General features: G+C 45.3%; 1 protein-coding gene across 5 annotated transcripts; it reads left to right on the forward strand.

Moving 5' to 3' along the window:
• Nucleotides 1-377: 377 nt before the first annotated feature.
• On the forward strand, nt 378-21,457 carry CTTNBP2NL (CTTNBP2 N-terminal like). Of its 5 annotated transcripts, none has more exons than XM_048328037.1 (5): nt 378-402; nt 5,561-5,668; nt 14,655-14,885; nt 16,535-16,660; nt 17,440-21,457. In XM_048328037.1, the coding sequence occupies exons 2-5, from the start codon at nt 5,570-5,572 to the stop codon at nt 18,916-18,918; spliced, it is 1,935 nt and encodes a 644-aa protein (XP_048183994.1). In that variant the 5' UTR covers nt 378-402; nt 5,561-5,569; the 3' UTR covers nt 18,919-21,457. The 5 variants fall into 5 exon arrangements, with proteins under 5 accessions (XP_048183994.1, XP_048183995.1, XP_048183991.1 ...); XM_048328038.1 differs by lacking the exon at nt 378-402 and adding an exon at nt 403-407; XM_048328034.1 differs by lacking the exon at nt 378-402 and adding an exon at nt 431-512.
• Nucleotides 21,458-21,620: the final 163 nt, after the last annotated feature.

The following is a 21,620-nucleotide window of genomic DNA, read 5'->3' on the forward strand; positions in this document are numbered from 1 at the left end:
ATCCGGATCGGGATCGGGATCGGGATCGGGACCGGGACCGGGACCGGGACCGGGACCCGCCCGGGGCAGAAGCGCGGGCCCGGAGCGCCGGCTCGGGCGGTGCCCGCAGCCCCGCCCCCGCCGGAAGTGACGCACCAATCACGGCCGCCCTCTCGGTCCGCCGCGAACAAAAGGGATTTTCACCGGCGGCCCCGCCCCCCGCACCGCCTGATTGGCTGTGCCCACCGCCGCCCCGCCTCCCCCGTGGCGGATTGGCCCGCGGCCGCGGCGGCGGCGGCGCTGATTGGCGGGCGCGCCGTCGGTCAGCGGGCGGGGCGGGGGCGGGGCGGGGGCGGGGCGGCCGATGGGGAGCGGCGGCGGCGGCGGCGGCGGCGGCGGCGGCGGCGGCGGGGGGCAGGGCAGGGCAGGTCTGTGCGGTGGGGCGGGCGCGGGTCCCGCTCACGGCTCGCTCCGGCCCGGCGCGCTCCGGCCCGTCCTGGCGTGGCGCTGCCCCTGCGGGTGGGCAGAGGCAGGTGTGGGGCGGCCCGGCCCGCGGCGGCTGAGAGGGGCGGTGGCGGGGCCGAGCCCCGCTGCGGGCGGGGGCGGCCGCAGTCGGGACTAGGGCGGCCGCAGGCGGCGGGTAGGGGATGGTATCGGGGGGGAACGGGGGAGATCGGGGGGCGCGGAGGCCGGGGGGCGTTACCGGGAGTTGGGCGTCGCTGCCCGGTCCAGCCGGGCCCGGCGGACCGAGGGGCGATGGAGCCGGTTGTTGCTCCCCGCACCGCACCCCCTTTCCTCCCTCGCGGCCGGGGTCCCCGGGCAGCGGCGGCCGCGGGCTCCGGTGCGGCGTTTCTCTTTGTCCGCCGCGGTCGTACCGGGCCGGTGCAGCGCGGGAGCCTCCGAGCCCGGCCCCTGCCACCCCTTCCCCGATGCCGGCGCCTGGACGGTGCCGGTCCCCGGGCAGCGCCGGCTGCGCCGCTGGCGGCTGCAGCAGCCCCGTGTCCCGGGGTGACCCGCGGTGTCCGCCCGTCCCGGTGCCGGGGTCACGAGCGATCGTGTGGCAGGAGGGGGCGCGGCTCCCCGGGCGGGGGGGGCTGAAGGTCAGAGGAGCCAGCGATGGTTTGAATTCTCTCTCGAGGAGCTCCGGTTGCTGCACAGGGGCTGTTCAAGGACCCACACAAAAATTCATGCTCAAAATTTTGCTAATTTGCTACATTCTGAGTATTACTTCAAAAATGAATGGGGTGAGGGTAGTTTTTTTTGTGGGTAGATGTCCTTTCTCCTTTAGGGCTGAGATACAGAGGTGAAGGAGATAAAAACACTTCTCATTTTAACCTATTTCCCCACAGTTCTGATGCAATGCCAGGTAGCATTGTGGGTACACAACTATTAAGTCTATTTTAGTTTTTTTTCATTACATAAACATAATGTAATTATTGGAACAGCTCAAACACTGCCCGATACACACAGCAGCAGTTTTGGGAACTTGTCTATCAGGACTTCTCAAACTGGTCATTTAGGTTCTCCCATGAATGTGAATATATACGACTGCCCATGCTGGCTCCTGGAAAATACCAGTTCCTCTTCAGGAACACAGGAAAGAAAACTAAGCTGATTCAGGATTATTGACATTGTGGCATTGTTGCATTGGTGTAGGTTTAGGAAATACCCTCTTTCAGAGGAAGGAGGAACACGAGCTTTGTTCTTCATGATGTTTTTTTTTATAAAGTAGAAGAGTTTTGAGCCAAGGGCTCGCAGAGGATCTTGAAGTTTCCCCTTGACAAGCTGCCCTCCCAGTGCCTCGGGGCTGCGCGTTCAGCTGCTCTTTGGTTCCTGCCCCCGACTCCAACCTTTGCTGAAGTTGGTGGGTGAGGTTCTCTTGTGCTGGCAACATTCTTTCAGTGCGTTCGTGCCGGTGTGTGTGTGAGACCAGTGAAATGTAACTTGGAATGGTTTCATAATCATCGCGCCGTGATTGAGGACATGGAGGAGCTGCCACGGGCAGCAAGCTTATCTCTTTTGTTCCTCAAGTGGCACATGCCAAAGATAACTCCCCCTGGTTTGTTGGCTGGTGTGGTTGTACGTACACTTAAACTGCTCTTGATAGTTATTTTCAGTTAAATACTGGGAAATAACCTTCTTAGAAGAGTTTTATCTCCTTGGGGGGTGGGCATGGGTCCGCTGAGGAGACTCCAGCAGTCCATAGCTGAAAGGAAGCTCACCTTTAGGCAAGCAGAAAGTAATTATCTTTGTTTATGCTCTAAACTCTGGCTTATTGTCCAAAAATGGTGGTATATCTCAGACTCAGGGAAAATATTTATATCATCAGACTAAATAACAAGGCCTCTGTGGTTTGTGATCTGTGTGAGTGCACTCAGTGTATTTCCCTGGATGTAAAGGTGTAATGTTCCCCTAGATCTTGTTTCTGATGCTGGGAAGCTCTGTCTTCTGGTTAAAGGTTTGGAAGTAGAGGATCAAGTTCCCCAGCTGAAGTGTCCAGATCCCTTTGGTAGAACGGGGCTGTTTGCAAGGGGGAGAACTGGGTAATTGAATAGAGTTGGTGTGATCTTTTGTTAAAAAGTGGGATGAGGGAAGGCACAGGGGTGTGTAGCCTGAAAGCAGCGTTGGAAAAGTCACCTCAGGAGCCTGGAGGGCTGGGAATGGGTTTGGATTTAGGTTTGGATAGGGGAAAAGGAGCTCAAATACATGCTTATTGGCTCTTTGATCCAGAGATGCTTCTTGCTCCTGTAAAATAATAACATAAAATGAATAGGGCTTTTCTTCCCCCCCCAGTTTTCAGCTCCCTAGTGCCCTTAAAGGGAATGCTTGGGATTGTAATCCATTCAGCATAACAGACATCTGCCTGGTGTGTTCTGAAAGTTCCCTTCAGATCAGTGGAGAATACAGGTACATTTTGGTGTTTTTTTAGAGCAGTGACTTTATTTGTAGTATCTGCTCCCAGTCTGTTCCCTCGGCAGTGGGGGGTAACTGATGCAAACAAAGCAGGTAGAGATCTTCTCTAGCAGCAGGTTGCACATGAGGAAGCTGAGGCTGTACCACTTACGTACCTTTAATGTTACCTCTTGTTGTTAGATAAATGATTGCTGTGCAAACTGGCTCCTGCTCTTTATTTCTCTGAAGTATTTTTACCTGTATATTTTAGGACAGGGTTTGTTTATGTTATTGAGCACATTAAAGACTACAGAGGCATGGCAAGAATAGCATGGCTTATTGCTATAACACTGGGAAGCACAAGTCACAATAGGAGTGGTTAGAATATAGAGTAGAAATTATTGCTGCCCTGACTAATAGCTTTGAAATACCAAACTGCAGCTGGTAGCTGTCCTTGCTATAAGACTGAGCTGTTTGGTAGCTCAAGGGGAGGTGCAGCTGCACGTTTCCACGTTATCTCTTTTTAAGGGAAAAGCATGGACGCAGTCATGTTCAACACTTACTGTCCTGGGGTAACAGAATTATATGATACACTTTGTTCTAAGATCTCCAAGGAAGCTTCTCCTTTTTCAGTCTGGTTTATCATACCCCAACACTTCTGTAGCTTGGTGAGTATCTGGCAATAAAAGGTGTTTCCCATCGGTATTGATTCAGTCTTAGAACCTGTAAATTTAGTCTGAGCAAGGACTGAGATGGTTTTGAAACCAAGCCATGCATCTCCTAAGGAGATATATGGATATTCCACATCTAAAGGCTGCCCAGGGAAATGTTGCAGCTTTGACATAAGCACCAACACAAACATGGTAATTAACAAAGACTAGCACCAGGCTCTGTCTTTTCTAACTCTGTGTGGCTGCTTTATGTTTTAGCATTTCTTTGCTGTTTCTGTTGCCTTCTCCTCCCATTTTTCTAAGATGACCAAGTTGTAAGTCACACTCCTTCCACGTGGTCTCAGCTAGCCAGGCTCCCCACGGCAACAGAACCCTCCAGCCATGTCCGGACCTGGGGGAGGTGGTCAGGCTCCCACCCTGGACATCTCTCTGTCGAGGTCCATTGGCTGATCAGAAATGATCAGTGCTGAAGAGTGACCAGCACTGCCCTGGCCCACAGAAATGTGATTGGAGTTAATACAGTGAGTTTCCTAAATTATGCCTTTGTGTCGAGTCTTGATCGGGCTTCTTGATCAGGCTGACACGATGACGAATATGAACAGATTTCCCAAACGTTCCACTCGTGGATTTTCTTCTTGAATACGTGAATGGATCTGCAGTAGGGAACGGAAATGCGACGCTGACAGATCTGCGTAGTCCAGTTCAATTTGGTTTTGGAACAGCCAGTCGTGGTCACTTCCACTGGCGTTTCCTTGAGCAGCCCATGCCAGTGGGAGGGTGAGCCAGGAGAGCCTGTAAGAAACGTTGCTGCTTTCTGGAATTTCATGTAGAGCGCTGTGTGAGGCAAGAATGTGAGTGTGTGATGAGACACTTCCCTGATTAGCAGAGGGGCACAGAGGAGATTTCTCTTGCTGTATGAAGACTACAGAATTTTCTGTTCCCAGCGACTGGAAAACTGCTCTGGCGAAAACAAGACAGAACTTGCTTTTGTGTGTAACTCTCCAAGGCACAGTTATGCAAATCAGTTGTAAAGGAGCAGTGACTTCAGACAAACTAGACTTCACTTGAATGTTTTAGCTAGATAGACTTCTCCAGAAAGGGCTAATTTAACCCTTTATCGCTTGCCACTGGAGTTTGATATCTCTGAGTAGCTTCCTCACGCTGTAGCATTTTCTGCTTGACACAAGGCATGGTGAAAGATGGACGTGACTTGGACTCAGAAAAGTGTATTTGATGGTGGTACAAAGCACAGGACTGTATCAATGGGTATATTTGCATCAGAGACAAGGATTTAGTCTGAAATTATTTCCATTTTTAACAAAATAATGTAATAAAAAGGGTTATTACTGGACAGTATTAAGTATATCAGCAAAGATGCAAGGGAGTATAAAGCTTCTTTCTGTGCAGCTTAGATGATGAATCTCGTATGTAGGCAGTAAAATTATATTTAATAACTGATGGTGATATTGAAACAGTTTGAAAGAATAGTAATTAAGTGTGTATTTTCTGTGGCATTGATTTTTGTAAAGTGGTTTGGGCCTGTTCTGTTAGTCTGGATAATGGCATTCCCAGGAAGCGTATCTCAGCACTGCAACATTCCCATCACTGTCGAGTTCCTGTGGGTGGCCTGGCTTGGCCTGCGTTCATCTCAGCTCCTCGGTGATGTTTGCAGCTGTGTGATGCAGATGTGTAATCAATATGACTTTTAAATATCCGTGGTTTTCCCCTCTCCTGTTAACTTTGGCTACTTCTTGGTGAATGTTGTCCGGTCCTGTTAGCCTTCACGTTCTGCCGTCACCATCTGGGCGTGCATGTGTTCGTGTCCCTTGGGAGAGGGTGACAAATGCATCTTCTGCAACTGCTCTTGGAAGCTGCAAAGAAAATGATCCCCCCTCAGGGCAATTTGCAATCCAAAAAAGTGGGAGCTGAAGTTAAATGCAAATTACACGTCATAGCTTTGAATACTGATTTTAATGTCCAAGGAAATACCTACTAAACTAGGTTTCATTATTTTTCAGGTTTTCAGGATGAATCTGGAAAAACTCAGCAAACCAGAACTACTGACGCTGTTTAGCATTCTTGAGGGAGAATTAGAAGCAAGAGATCTTGTCATAGAGGCTTTAAAGGTAGGTTTTAAGTATCAGGATAAGAAACAAACATGACAACAGTACTACTGTAAGTTCTGCAGAGTGCTTGTATCCAAGGTGAAGTTCAGAGGTAAAGATTTATTACTGGTTCAGAATCCCATCTTAATATCAGCAGGATTACATCATAAATGCCGTATATAATTTTTGTCTTGGAATTCATTATTGGAAGCTGGCTGCAAGAAGCACTTTGGTATTGAAATACAGTGTTACGCGTGTGTTTTCATCCTTTCTGATAAAGAACCTTGTGTTTCTGCTGTGTAAAAGGCCTATAAGAATTCCTTTGTAGGTTTTTTTCTCCCTTAGCAAGGAGGGCTGCTTAAAGCAGAAACTCTCCTCGCCAAGAGGGATCACAGATTAGACTTTTAGTGACAGTAACGTCACACTAAGTAAAAAGCATCCATGGCTTTGTGTTGGCTAAGCCACCATAAGCTGGCACTGCTGAGAGCAGCAGCCCTGAGTGCTCAGCTACTTATTCTTCCCCTTTGCTGGCACGAGCATTAGTGTAACCTTCCAGTGAGGCAGATGCCAGCTAAAACTGCTTCAAAAAGCCATTTTCAATCGATGTCAGTGCAGCTGAGGTCGGGGTGCTGTGAGGGCATGTGATGGGACAAGGCAGGGGTGGTGCTGGAGCCGCTTCTGGCAGGTGGAGGAAAACTGCTCATGGTGCAGGAAAACTGGCTAAGTGGTGTGGGCTCTGTGCTGCTGCTGACCTGCATCGGGTGGTGCGGGCTGTGGTGCTCTCTGCACAGTTTGCTGTGTTAATATTGAGACTGGAAATTATTTTTAAAATACATTGTCTGTGTGTAATTCTGCTGCTCTTTGAAGGATGCCTGGTTGACACTGTGGACAAAACAGTGGTATAAATGATGGCAGGGGTCAATTTTGGAAGAAATTAGTTGTGTCAGGGTTGAATATTGAAGGCTTTTTCAAGCTGACCTGTCACTTCTCATACTGTTTAAAACTTGCAGCTATTTCAAAAGAGGAATGGCAGCTTGCAGGCCTGAGAGCTGCAGGGGCTTGCTTTTCCAGCAGAAGTTTCTCTAGCTTGATTTCAAACACCTCTTAGGGGAGTGGAGGGATATCCTTCTCCAGAACAGTCAGGATACTTATGTTTGTTGTTAGTTGCTTTTGCATTTAGACATTCCTTTTATTTGGGAGGAATATTGTTACTTTCTCAAAACTGTTGGTCAGGTGGAAGATTTGGTTTCTGTTTTGAAACACACTTTCTCCTCTGTCCTGAGATCTGGTTTTTTTTCATTGTGTGTGGTCAGAATGTGTTACCAAAACAAGCTTCACTTCAGTATTTCAGTGTAAAATGTGTATAATGGAGCACAGAGAGACTGATGGGAAGAAATGTAGCAGCTCCATTCCACAGACTTTTTATTGCCTGCTTTCCAGTGGTGTAAAGCAATTATCTTTCCTGTTGAAATTTAACTTGCAGTTCCCTCTTGCGTGAGGAGATTAATACAGTAAGAATACCCTTTGACATAATTTGTCAAGTACTCATAACTGAGAAGAAATTAAACGAAATTGTAACCTATGCTTGATAATTATGGAGTATAAAATACTGAGCTAATCAAAGGTTAGTGCTATTTTCCCTTTCCTCTCTCAGGGATATGCTGTAGTGTTTCAGATTGTGAGGAAAGCTGGAGGTGGTGGGAAAGGGCAATGAAAGCTTCAGATCCAAGCTGGCTCTTGCTGCCTCCTGAGAGTGATCTCAGGGAAAATTTGCCACCCCTGGAACGTGGCCTCTGCCTGCAGCGCTATGAGATGTTGTAGGTCTCCAGCTGTGCTGCTCCTCAGGTCCAAAAGCTTGTTCTGCGATGCTGCAGCCCAAGCCTGGCTTCCTGCTGGCAGCAGCCCTGTTGCCCTTTTGATACATGGAAGGAAAAGTCATGTAACTGCTTAATCTGGTGGCTGGGCAAAGGTTCAGCAGCAGAGAACTTCCAGCTTTGCTTTGTCCATTTATTTGGAATATCCAGCTAGAGAAATTCTGGCCTTACACTGTTTTTCTCATTGTTTGCTGATAGTAACTGTGGTAACAGCTTTACCATGCCTCACTGGCTGGAAGACTTTGTGTGTGACTAATTAAAGGAAACCTTGCTAATCTGTTTACTCACGTTTTGATGCATGAAAGTACTGCCCTGAAGAAAAAAAACCTTCTAAGGCTGAATTAAAGATTTACATTTGAGAGCATTTAGTTTGACTTGCATATATTGGACAAATTAAGTAATTTACACTGAGAGGAGCTGGGACATCCAGGGCTGGGGGAAGCTGGTTGTTCCACACACAGAGGAAGGAACTGTCTGACAGGGTCTCACAGCTCTCTCTGTTCCCTAAGTGTTATGGACAGTACCTGCCTCGGCAGCTGGATTTCCTTGGAAGAGTAATAGTTTTGTGTTAAATGTGGACATATGTTGGGAGCGGGTGGAGTTCAATCCTCTGAACTTTCTTAGGGGATTGCATAATCCTAAACCACAGCAGTGATTTTCTCCAGCAGTTATGTTAAACACATAGATGTCAGTGGCTGGAAATCAGAATTTTGTCTGCCTGTTTGCTTCCCACATAACAAAAACACATTTCCCTTCATGGGCTAATTTTACTTCTGCTTCAGATTTAAATGCTTCCGAGCTCTGGTTGAGTCAAATCCTTTGGTACATGATAGAAAAGGACAAGCACTTGCAGAGGAAGAGTACCTTAATTTGTAAACACGTAATCCAATGGTAGTACAGTCTGCAATAATTGATATTCCTGCATGCTTAGAGACAAACATTTAGCATCTGGCATTTAGCAGAGAGAATCCATGCGTGCAGATGACAAAGCTTAAAATAGTTTTCTTCTGCCTCACGGTGTTAGGCACTTGTTGGCTGGCACTGGCCCCGTTCCCTCTCCGTGTCAAAATCGAGCTGCTGAGCCAGGCGTTCCAGACACTGCTTGTTGAACTTGCTTCTTTTTTCTCCCTCTTTTCACCCCTTCTCCCCAAATACTGACCCTTTCTTCCTTTGCTGTCTGACAAACTGACTGTATTCAAAATATTCTTTGCCAGTGCTTCAGTTTGCTTCCTCTGTTTTAAAAACTCTTTGGGAAAAAAAAGCTTTTTTTTTTTTTTTTTTTTTGCCTGAAAGTAGCTTCCTGTCCACTACATAAATCTCAATGTTCTCCTTGGAACAGATTTTAAGCCTCATTTCTTATTGTGCTCCTTTTCCTGTAGTTATAATTATGTTTATATCATCCAAAAAACCCAGATGCTGTCAGAGACTTGCATAATCCTGAGAGTTAGACTCTCGGTCCTTATTGCTGTGTAGGAAGGATTGCATGAACCACAGGTTTGCCTTCGGAAATAGCACACCATGACTGGAAACAATTCAATATTTAAATGGATCTCTATCACTGTGTTAGACCACTTTGTTCCCTCCTCCCTGTTCTTTTAAAGAGAGTTTTCCATACGTTAGAACTGAAGTTCTGTTTACTTTTAGAAAACAGGAAACAGCTTTCTGACTTATTCTTTTATGTTAATAAGGCCTCAGGCAATTTACACTGGAATAGAAACTATTTTGTGTTAATGACTGGGAGCTGGTATTCATCTCTTTGCTTCTGACTTCAGTGATTCACTATAAAGCAACATTAATGCATTGCAAAACTAAGTGCTGTTTGTTAGTGGATTTAGAAATCAGGTTTACAGTGCAGTTTCAAAAATGTAAGTCCACCTCTTGTTTAAGTAAAAAGAAAAGTTCAGTAATACAAAACCTTCCTGCTGTTAAATCTTTCACAGATGGGGCAAACTGGGCTTATGCATCACTTACAAAGCAGCTTCCATGCAGCAGTGTTCCCATGGGTGCTGTCTTGCTGGAATGCAGGCATTCCTTACAGCTTTTCTTGCAACCTTGGGGAATTTTTTGTTTATTTCTTGCTTGAAGCAGCACCGTTTGCCAGTGTCTTTCAAAAGCTGACTCTCCTCACCTTCACAGCACCCAGGTGTGTGCTGAGCCAGGAGCAGAGAGGTGGGAATGACTTCCATGCTGGAAGGGCTCCTGCTCTGAATTCCAGCTGTCTGGGTGTCGCTGGGTTCCCCGGTTTAGGGGTGACCAGAGTGCCGTTCTTGAGCACTGTGCAGTCCCAGGACCACCATCCCAGGGTGCTGGGAGCCAGGCACAGCCCGCCTTTCACCAGAAGTTCCCAGGGAAAGAAGTTGCAGTTTTGTGCTGCTTGACATTTCCTAAGAAAACTTCTATTTTTCAAAGCTGAGAGCAGGTCTTACTTGGGTAATATGGGTAGCTCTCGTTTGTCAGGTCTGCTCACTTGATATAATGATGGCAATTAAGACAGATGCTGCGTTTGAGCAATTTACTTGGTGGCTCTGTGCCTGGCATTGCTGCAGAGCTGGAGCTAATGCAACACTGGAAATCCCACTTCAGCATTTTGACATTTATTTTTGGGCAAAGCAAGTGGTCCCCACCCCCATTTCCCTTCTCTCTGTCAGTGGTTGCTGTGACCTCAGCCTGTCTTTATTCCCAACTTCTGTCTCTGGAGAGAGAAGCTAATAAGGAAGTTCAAGGCAGTAAGGAGCTATTTAAAGCTTATTCCACTCTCTGCTACATGAAGGAGGAATTTCTGTGCAAATTATTACTGGAGAACTGCAAACTCAGTAGCTATAGTTAATTAAGAGTGTGTTTGTCTTGTACCAAGGGTTAAAACCTGAACTCTGAAATTACAGGGAAGAGAAATGCTCTACTTGATGTCCAAAAAACACTTGAAATAAGTCTTGGAAATTCCCCGTTTGACGTTCCAGTAAAACAAGTTGTAAAGATTACTGAAGAGAGAGAGAATATTGTCGCATAAACAAGGTTTCAGTAGAAGGAAATATTTTATTTTAAAAAATAGAGAAATAGGTTATGGGAAACATTCATCCCGAAACAGCCTAGAAATCCCAAGAGGAAACAGTATCTTTTTCCTAACAAAGCAAAGCCTTTGCTTTGCCTGCCTGCACAGGAAACATCTTTTCAGTTGGGTCAGATATTGCTTCTGCCCCATAAAATCAGAATTATCTCTTCCCAAACAGACTGGCAGTGGGCAATTCCCAAACTTGAGCTCAAAGCCAGCCAGCTTCATGTGGAACCCTCTCTACTTATGCCTAACTTTTCCAATCTTCTGGAATTTTATTTTTAAGGGTAGTTCCCATGTATAGTTCCTTCTTGTTTTTAAAAGCACCCCAAGCTCATATGTTATGTTCTTTTCCTGTTGGGAGAGGTCAGTTTAATAGTCTTGAAAATTGCTAAATAGTCCATTTAGTTGCCTCTGGAATTTGAAAATGTTTTGGTGGGAAATTCACAGTTCTGCATGTTTGGGATGATAGAGGTGGAGGTACTAAATTCGAAGATCTAATTGCACAGAATTGCATCTTCTTTCAAAGCACCATTGCTGATGTTGGAGGTACAAATGTCATCTCTGGTGTTCAAACAAAATTTTCCACTCCTAAGCTAACACTGCATTTGTAACCTTATTTCCTTTTTATTTAAGCCTTATTTCCTGTGGATTTGCGTTTTCTATGCTGGGATCTGAGATCCAGATTGATTTTTTTTCACTCTGGGCTCACTAACAGAGTGTTTCTCTTCCATCATCAAGTTCCTTCTGTTCTGGAAGTTGAACAACAACTGTATTTAAGGTAGAATCCAGTTCAGACAGGACAAAATCAGAAGTGTTGAAGATGTTTGTACGTGACCTCCAGTGACAGAGAAGTTGAGCTGCAGAGTTGTCTCGGGGAGGAGCACAAGCCATGGCAGAAGTCACTCTCTGTGACACTCCCACACCTGTATAAAATAACCTCTGAGATTATGGCACTGTGAGTTAATTTTCCAAGAGCTGCCTCGATGATTTAGGTGACCCAGGTGGCTGCTCTGTAGGAGCTGTAGCACAGAGGTGTCACGGGCTGGAAAATCCCTATTTGCGTTTCCAAGTGCACAGTGGCCCAAATGCCAAAGCACTGGGTTTGTTTTTGCAAACTTGATGTGGTCAGTGTAAGATGACCTGGTTAAGACCTTTTCTAGTCTAGACAACTTTAATTAAATGTTTATGCTCTGCTGGCTACTAAAGAAGAATAGCTGGACTTGAGAAAGCTCTTGATGTTATGATAGTCTCATCTGTTTGTCATGCTGGTTCAGGAGAATACTTAATTGCTCAGAGTAGCAAGGAAGAACTTCTTGTTCTTTCCCAAACAGGAAATAAACCACCCCACTAAATTCAACAGAGTTCAGAGCCCAGTGCTGTGAGGAGCAGAGGAAAACATGGCTTTTGTTACACCTTCAGTATTGCAAAAATCACCTTAATCTCCTGTTTTGGAGCTTTTATTAGGAAGAACTTGCCCAGCAGTAAAGGCAAGGTTTGTTTACACAGTTGAAGCACTGGTGCCCTTCTGAAGGGTCTCTCCCATGTTTCTGTGCAGAATGGCCAGCACTGGCATGAGTTGGGCTGAAGCTCATCTGTCAAAGCAGTTAGGCCAGCTGGATGGAGATCCCAGTTCATATTTACAGACTTATTAATGCTTGAGTCACTTAGAAGTTCCCTCCGCACTTATATTGAGGTTGCATTGAGTCATTTTTATAAATGCTTCAGAAAAACAGAAGATTCCCTGTTCCTAAAAAATTTTAAAAAACCCTGTAGTTTTTCCTGTGATTCATTAAACCAGGGCTGCCCCATTATCCAGGGCTGCTCTCGCATTTCCAGGGCTGATCTTTTCCTTCCTCTCCTTTTTATTGTTGTGTAAAGTTAGAACAATATCTGAAGCTCTGATCAAAGGTATCCACAGTTCCTGATGGATATTGCTGATAGAGAAGGAGGGGTATCTGTGTGAGCTGTTCCTCTGTGTTTGCTGGAGGGTTAAAATCCAGCTCCAAACTGGAATCATAGGACGAATGTCTCTAATTTGGTCATGGGGAAGATATTTTGGGTTGGGTTTTGTATGCCTCTTATAAGGTAATGCAAACACTTTTCCTTTTAAGAGCAAAAATCTTTTTTTTTAGTTTATTTCATGTTAATCACATGGCCACATTTCAGAATGCAGGTGGGACCAGAAAATCCCACCAGCTTTCTGAGTAAAGCCAAGTTTTATTGTTTAACTCTCACTGTTCCAGTGTAGCTCTACCAGCTGCTGTGTGGGGGTGTTCCATGATTCTGTGACTCCTGCTCTTGTGTGCTCGAGGGAAGCATTTGTGGTTTTGATACTGGGACGTCAGAAAAGAGCCATTCCAAGAAGTTCTGGCTTCTGAGCTGTCTTTTCATTTGAGTCAGGCTCAGTCTTTCCTATCTAAATGATGTCCTTGTGCAGTCCCATAAGAAATGGGTGACAGTTTGCCATTCCTGCTCCCTGAAAGGGTTTCTGGGAAGTGCACAGCGAGGCTGGCACGGGCTGGCTCTGCATTCAAAGCAGGGAGCTTTGTTCAGCTGAATGCCATTCCCAGCATCAGCAGAGTTGGGGTTGTGTGGGACTCATGTTTAGAGCCTTCCACCAGCTCCAAAAAGCTGCTGTGCTTGACTTAGAATGGGTTATCTGCTTTTTGTGCTCTGCCCAGCTGGGAGCAGAAGGGTGAAGCACACCTGAGAAGGTGCAGGCAGCATTTGTTTGGGGCAGTTGCTCAAGGAAAAGACATGCTGTGTGTGTGCTCTGGCAGGAAAAGTGCATTTAGGATTAGAACTCTCCTGTAGGTCACACATGCTAAAATACCTTCTAAATTAAATGCACTTTGATAAAGGTCCCGGGGCTCACTCTGGCATTTCCGTGGTGCAGGTGTCTCGTGCAGAGGAAAAACCCACATCTTTCTGTGTCCTCACTGAGGACATGCCAGTGCAGAACAGACCAGTGATTTATACTCTGTAGAAAAGAAAAGGTATGAATTGTCATGGTAACCAGTCCTTACAAGACAATATGAATCAAGGGGAATCAAGTTGAAGTCTCCTGTTCAGGTGCTATTTCTTGGCAGGAGCATCAGCTCTGCTGGGCTCAGGGTCGTGCTGTCAGTAACACGCAGGGGAATGAAACACGGTCACAGGTTTTCACATATGCTCAGAATTCAGCCCAGAACCATTTCACTGGAAATCAATGATTATATTTCTTAGAGCCAAGACAGCTCTGAGGGCTCTTTTCAATCTAGATCTGTTTTTCCTCCTATGTCTTTCGTTGCATAAATATTTGGTTTCATATGGTTTCTTATCATGGTGGTAAACATGCAGGTAATACTTTCATATCTGTCTGTTTATGAAATTTTGTTTTTAGAACAGTCATCACTGGATAGAATAAGCCTATTGGTATCCTAACAAACAGATTTCCAGGTGGAGTGGCTGATTCATAGAATAATTGGGGTTGGAAAAGACCTCTGAGCTCATCGAGTGCAGCGATTAAATGCTGTAAATGTAGAGCCTGGTACGTGTGAGTTGGCTTAATTCTTACAAGCACCAAAAGAAACCTCATCATTCCTGTCTTGCTTCTTGAGAAACTAAACTCTGTTTAGTCTGGATGAGAACATCACTGATTTTATTAACAATTCACAGATTTATAGACTCTTGCAAGAATGAAACTCTTTAATTTCTCAACATGAAATTCTTTGATGGTGACATAGTCAAGGAAACCACACAACTGCTTCTTTCACTGATGCGACAATAAATGATTAAATCTTTTGTTGAGCAAGAGTTGGTACTCACCTCCTTTCCTTTCACACAGTTGTGGAATGTAAATCATGGCCATGGCAGGTAGCTGTGGTATGAGGATGTTTGTAGACTGAATATATTGTGGAGATGCTGTGTTTTTAAGCAGTATTTTTCTTTATTTCCTTTATTTCTAGCAGATAACAGGATATGAATATGTGTTAAAGTCTCCTTAAATGGAAAACTGGGGAAAAGGAATATTAACTGTAAAGCCCTGTCTTCTTTAGCCAGTGTAAGTGTATTAAAATGCAAATCTGTTTTTGTGTTGCAGGCCCAGCACAGGGACACGTTCATTGAGGAACGCTATGGGAAATACAACATCAGTGATCCACTGATGGCTTTGCAGAGAGATTTTGAGACCCTGAAAGAGGGGAATCATGGTGAAAAGCAACCAGTATGCTCCAATCCTTTATCTATTTTGAAAGTGGTGATGAAACATTGCAAGAATATGCAGGAAAGAATGTTATCCCAACTAGCTGCTGCGGAAAGCAGACACAGAAAGGTAGGTTTTGCCTCAATTAAGATGTGCAGGAGTTAATAGTTGCATTTTGATAACACGTTAACTTCAGTAAAAACACTTAAATGCCCTGAGGTTTGGTAACTGAAAGGACTTCGCACCTTTGTTTAAACTTCTCACTCCAGGTGATGCAGCTGATGAGCTGATTAGTTATAATTCCAGAATTTGAAATACACACAGGATGTTTTTGTTAGGACGCACCAAAAAGGAGCTAGCTTACGGCTGGGAAGTATACTGCTTCCCAAAATTCAAGAAAGGGTTTCTGGAACATGGAATTCTCAGCAGACCTATCACTGTCGTGCCTGAGACCTGTTCTCTGTGGTTATTGAAAAGCTGGTGCCAGGTGAAAGCACCTCCTTGTGCTTCCCTAAGGAAGTATGGAGTAACCAAAAGTATTTTTCATGCCATTTGGCCTTTTTAATGAAGCACATATTATTCTTCAGGCACACATTTAATGAATATTGACACCAATAAAGTACTTGGTCAGGTGTCAGACTGTACTTCCAAAAAAATTTGAAGTCACTAGAAGTAAGCAAGGCTGTTTTTCACTTTTCAGCCAAATATCCAGCTAAATCATACTAGTAAAATCAGATATTTTTTCACCTTTTCCTGTCTACTTCTGTGAAAAGCTTCCTGTATACTTGATGATATTTAAGCATTATTTGGAAGCTTAAATTTCAGGAAGACTGAGGAACTGCTAAATTCATAGTGAGCATGTATTGGGAGAGCTTAGTTTTGGTGATGAGATACAGCAGAGCCTCTTGGGAAGTTTGTATTCTGGCTTTTTTGTTGAGTTAATAGCATTTCAATTATTCATGTAATTCAGTGTTAAAGCTGAAGGAGCTCCTTCACTGTGTCCTTATGGGAAGCAGTTTCACTTCAAGAGCTCATCTTGTTCTTAAGTGGAAGAACAAATTAATGTTCTTTAATATAAACTTTACACTGGAGTCCTCACATCCCGGAGAAGCCTGTGTAGGAGCTGCTGCTGGAGCCCCAGCAGGGACTGTCCTGTTGTTAGTGTGCCATGGCTCCTGGGCGCAGCACCTCTGCTCCTGCTGGGCCTTGTGTTGCTGGTCCTGCCAGGAAATTCTGAGTTTCAAGGGACAAGAGGCACAAACTGAAGTACAGGAATTTCCAGCTGAATATGAGGAAAAACTGACTTACTTTGAGGGTGACAGAACATTGGAACAGGCTGTGGAGGGGTTGTGGATTCTCCTTCCCTGCAGATACACAGAAGCCTCCTGGACTGATCTATGCAACCTGCTCCAGGTGACCCTGCCTTGGCAAGGGGGTTGGACTGGATGATCTCCAGAGATCCCTTCCAACCCCTGGGGTAAGGGCACCATTCATAACATGAACTTCTCATGGATATTGCACAGTCTGGGGGAAAAGTGAGCAATTTAGATATTTAATAGTAAAATGAGCACAGATCCAGTGTGAGGTTTTCCTAACGTCTTTCACAAACTGACTCAATTTGACCAGATAATAACATACATTGAACTTGTCCAAAAGCTGCTTTTCTGTAGGATTTGAGTTGAACTTGGGTGTCTGAGGCTGCTCTCCTGTGTCATTCTGGATGTGTACAAAGGCACTGATCTCTTCCTGCCTGTGAGGGCACCTGGACATTGAAGTAGCTGATGTTTGTTGGGCAGGTGATCCTGGACCTGGAGGAGGAGAGACAGCGGCACGCCCAGGACACGGCAGAGGGGGACGATGTCACCTACATGCTGGAGAAGGAGCGGGAGCGGCTCACCCAGCAGGTACCACTCGGGCTGGCCATGACCCAGCCCACTGAAACCCCAGGCTCCTGGGCGGTGAACTCGGCAAGGATGTGATGAAAGAGTAGCAGGAACCTCCCTCTGTAAGGCACTCCTAGCTTTTATCATCTTGATATGAAAAACAACCTGAAATTTCTCAGTGTGTTTTGGTAGCTGAGCAGTGCTAAAAGGTATTAATAGGCAATCAAATGCTTTGAAATCTTACTTCAGCCCAAAATCTGATGAGTTCTGAAGAACAGGGCTGCACTTACAATTGATAGCGCTCTGCGGTACTCAAAATTCAGAGTAAGTCGTGGAAGATCTCCTGGGAGTGTTGTTCAGAGACAGTAATAAATATTTAAGCCACTGTTTTCTGTTACTCAAGCACTGTAGCCTTTATTAAACATATATAACACATCAGCATTTTAAAGTCTAAATACCTTTAAAAGGCAAACTGACAAAGTAGTAAATGAGGTGGAAGGAAGCTTTGCTTGTTCAGTCAGTGCATGACAGACTGGGTGTATATCTCACTAAAGGTCAATTGAATTTCATACAGGATAAAACTGCTAGTAAGTAATAATTGTTACTATGTGCAAGCTGAGTCATTCCAGACTGTCTTGCAGATTTCTGGGGCAATAACCTCTTTCTTAGCCATTGTCATCTTTTACTGTGTAATTTCTCCAAGATACACAGTAAACCTGTTCCCTGTGGGGTGTTGCTCTGCATTCACTTTCAGGAGGTTTTATGGTACCCTTACAGTCTGTTTTGTTCTTAACTTCCAGGTGGAGTTTGAAAAATCCCAAGTGAAAAAGTTTGAAAAAGAACAGAAGAAGCTGTCAAGCCAGTTGGAGGAGGAAAGGGCACGCCACAAGCAACTGTCTTCCATGCTTGTTGTGGAGTGCAAGAAAGCCACTGCCAAAGCAGCTGAAGAGGGCCAGAAGACAGCAGAACTGAGCTTGAAACTGGAAAAGGAGAAGAGTAAGGTGAGTAAACTGGAAGAGGAGCTGGCAGCCAAGAGGAAGCGGGGTTTGCAGATGGAAGCACAAGTAGAAAAGCAGCTCTCAGAGTTTGACATTGAAAGAGAACAGCTGAAAGCTAAGCTGAACAGAGAAGAAAACCGTACAAAAGCACTCAAAGAAGAGGTGGAATGCCTGAAGAAAGCCCTGAAAGAGCTGGAAGCTTCTTGCCAGGAGCACAGTCCCTCCGAGCCTGTGCAGCCCAGCCCCTCGGTGACATCCAGGGGGGTCACGACTGACAGTCCCCCAGTGAAGTCTGTGTCCTGCCAGACCGAGTGTCTGCAGGCGGAGCGAGCAAACCCTGCCGGCACCAGCAAAGTTGTTCACACAATGTTTGCCAGCCCCTCTACACCTGTTCATTCCTATGCAAAATCCAATGGGCATTGTGACACAGACGGGCAGACGGGTGGGGAGCTACTGCAGACAAATGCTGCAGAGAGCCAAGTTCAAAGGGAGAGATCTGCTGCAGCCTCAGAAAATGCGGTGGAGAATGGAAGTTCTCCTGTGAGAATGGAGTCACCAGTGCATCTGATGTCCCAGCTCCCTTCTGCTGGTGTGTCCCTGTCTCCCAGCAGCACAGCTGCCTCCTCTCTGACCCCTTCTCCCTGCTCCTCACCAGTGCTGACTAAACGCTTAGTGGGAGCCTCTGCCAGCAGCCCTGGCTACCAGTCCTCCTACCAAGTGGGCATCAACCAGCGTTTCCACGCGGCTCGGCACAAGTTCCAGTCTCAAGCAGAGCAGGACCATCAGTCAAGTGGCCTGCAGAGCCCACCCTCCCGGGATTTGTCTCCCACCCTGGCAGACAACTCCACTGCCAAGCAGCTGGCCCGCAACACGGTCACTCAGGTGCTGTCCAGGTTCACCAGCCAGCAGGGCCCCATCAAGCCTGTCTCCCCTAACAGCTCCCCTTTTGGCACGGACTATCGAAACCTGGCAAACGCTGTCAGCCCCAAAACCGAGCCTGGTCACTCTCCAAGCCCTGTCAAGGTTTCCAGTCCGCTAAGCCCATTGTCTCCTGGAATTAAGTCACCAACCATTCCTAGAGCAGAAAGAGGGAACCCTCCACCCATTCCTCCAAAGAAACCCGGCCTCGCTCAGTCACCTGCTGCCCCTGCTCCACTAACCAAAACCTCTTCCCAGGCCTCCTCCCTGGGTGCCCCCATGGACGTGGCGAGTAGCTGCTCTAACAGCACTGTCATGTCAAATGGCAAAGACCTGGAGATCCTCCTGCCAAGCAGCAGCTAGTATCCAGAAAATGGGAATGTGACATTCCACAGCTTAGCTTACCCTGGAGCTAAGACACTGTTTCTCCACTCCATGTTATTTATTTCCATAGTAGCAGATTCTGTCTGTATAAAGTGTTTAGTATATTTTTTTTTTCTTTTTAATAGGTAGGAAAATATTTTTCTTTATGAAGAAACCTTAACTACAGCTATACAGTAGCCTCCAAATGTCTCCTGGCAGCAGTCAAATCATTAGAGATGACAACCATAATCATGTGGTGGGAACCATAATCATGTGGTGGGACCTATCAACCTTAGTGGGACTGAAATGCTACTTTTAAAGTATGCAGAAATAATTTTTGCAGACTTTTTACTCCAGATGAACATTTTATAAAAGTGCCTGAACTAAGCTTGCAATATGAATGTGATTCTTGGGAAAAGGTGAGGAGGGGAACATCTAGCTGCAAAAACAAATTCTTCTGAGTCCTGAATGTTGAAACCAACACTGGTTTTCCTTCTAATTCTCTCCATTTGCTAAGATAAGTTAGCAAATGTGCATCAAATTTTGCAAGGTGACCACCAGACTGGTGCAGCCAGCCAGGCTGTGTCCTTCAGGACATAGCTCCCAGCTCTTTGAGGAAGCACACATGAGTTTCTTGGGGTAAAATTTAGTTGTGATATCATCCAGATTACTTCTCTGTCAGTATTCCTTGTCCATATAGTTCTTTCTGCTTTCCTGACAAGATGCCTGTGTGCTTTAAATGGCTAAACTCTGGTTTCTGGTGTATCACCTGGAATTTTCAAGCTCTTCAAGCATTCTACTGTTGTGTGTAGAACTTCTGAGAAAAGGATCTCTTTCTGTTTCTTTACAGAGATCTCACTGTTACTTGAAAAAATAGCTTGTCCATACAATACAGTTTTTTTGCAACAGTAACATGGGATCTTCGACTGCAAACAAAAGCAATAATTTTGTTCCTCCTCTGTGTCAGTTAAGTCTGACCTGGATTTTACCCACTAGCTATGGCTAGCTTTCCTTGGCTGCAAATACGGAACCAAATCATTGCTGCTGTGGAATTGAATATGTAGGTCTGTGTAAGTATGTCACACACATACACACAGTGTACAAGGGAAATACTTTTTTTTTTTTGATCTTCTGCCTCATAGGAAGAAAACATGGCAATTCACTGAGATTTAAAAAAATTCCTCAGTGAGGAATTGCCTAAGTTTGAGGCAGATCATGTGTGTGAAGAAGCATTTGGACCCAAGAGAAGCAGCTGGTTCCTGAGCAGAAACGTTTGCTGCAAGAAAACCAGCGGGCACAGCACAGTGGGTTTTTGAGTCACTGCGTTGAGAAATGCAGGACAAGCACCACAGATCAGTGGCAGAGGCTGAGAGCACGACCCTGAGTTAATGATCTCGGGTGTTGGATGTGAGCTGATCCTAAATTTAGAAACTGGACTTGCTGCTCGGTGTCATCCAGCGTTTAGCACTTCCCTCGGCAGCAGAGTCGCGTTTGCACAGAGCACAGCTTCCACTGCCACAGACACATTCTCCTCTGTCAATTTTCACTGTTTTCATTAGACAAAATCCCTTTGTTGTGGGGAAACCACATCCATCCCTGTGCCATGGGAAGATGCAGAACTGTCCATGGCAGAGGTTCCTTTGGGCTTTGAGCCTCATTCCGTAGGTCATTGGAGCTCTGTGCTGCTCTGAGGTGGCTGTTGGACTGACCCCACACAGCCATGGCAGGGGTTTAGAGGTTTGCAGAGACCTTTTAGTAGCCTGTTGGGTAGTGGTATTATGGGCTGTTTTTCCTAATCCTGTGGAGCAGTCTGTGTGCTGGCAGCAGGGGAACAGAGGCAGCCAGAGCTAAGTGGGCAGCGACTCTTTTGGAAGCACATTTATTACTTTTTTAACTAAGTCTCCACAGCAGATTTTTTTCCTCTTGCTGAGAATAAATGTAAAAATGGATGGGCAGATGCATTTTCGCCCATGTATCCCTTTTGATTGAAAAGTGAGGCTTTTGTATACACTGCTTTAATGAGTTTCTTTGCTTTTACATTAATCTGACTGGTATTATCCCCTTTCTTTATTGATAGCTCTAGAGAGAGAGATACTATGATGAAGTCTAATAGCAAATGCACTGAGTACTGTTTCTTCTAAAATATAATGTGGGCAGGGGGTATGCAAAAGAATGTATTTTTGCTAGTAGACTAACTTCTGAAAGAAACTAAGCACAAGGGATTAAAATGGATCCAACTAATTCAGCAAGACTTTTAGAGTTAGTATTTAACTGTTGATGTAGATTCTGTGTGGAAGCAACTAAATATTCTTCTCTAACTCATGTGTCCTAAGCAGACATTGTTGCAGAGTTTGTCACTGGCTAATGGAGTATAATGAAGTGCAAAACATATAACACTAGTATTAGTTCATTAACACTTGTAAATTTGTAAAGCCAAATGTACCAAGCTGAACTCTTTAATCATTTTTATAGCTGATGGCATTAGACATGTTAAACATTCGTATTATCAATAAAGGATTTTATTTTTAAGATGTGCAAATTGCTTAAGGAAATGTTTGATGTTGGGGCTGCCCAGCAGGAAACAGTCCTGGTGGTGGTACCTGGGCATCTGTGCTCACCTGGAACCTGGAGCTTTAATGGAAGCTTCAAAATGTCAGAAGAAAGCAAATTTCGTGGGAGAACAGTGGATCCTGAGCAGTCGT

The sequence above is a fragment of the Corvus hawaiiensis genome, chromosome 24 (genome assembly GCF_020740725.1).
Source record: "Corvus hawaiiensis isolate bCorHaw1 chromosome 24, bCorHaw1.pri.cur, whole genome shotgun sequence".
Lineage (NCBI taxonomy): Eukaryota > Metazoa > Chordata > Aves > Passeriformes > Corvidae > Corvus > Corvus hawaiiensis.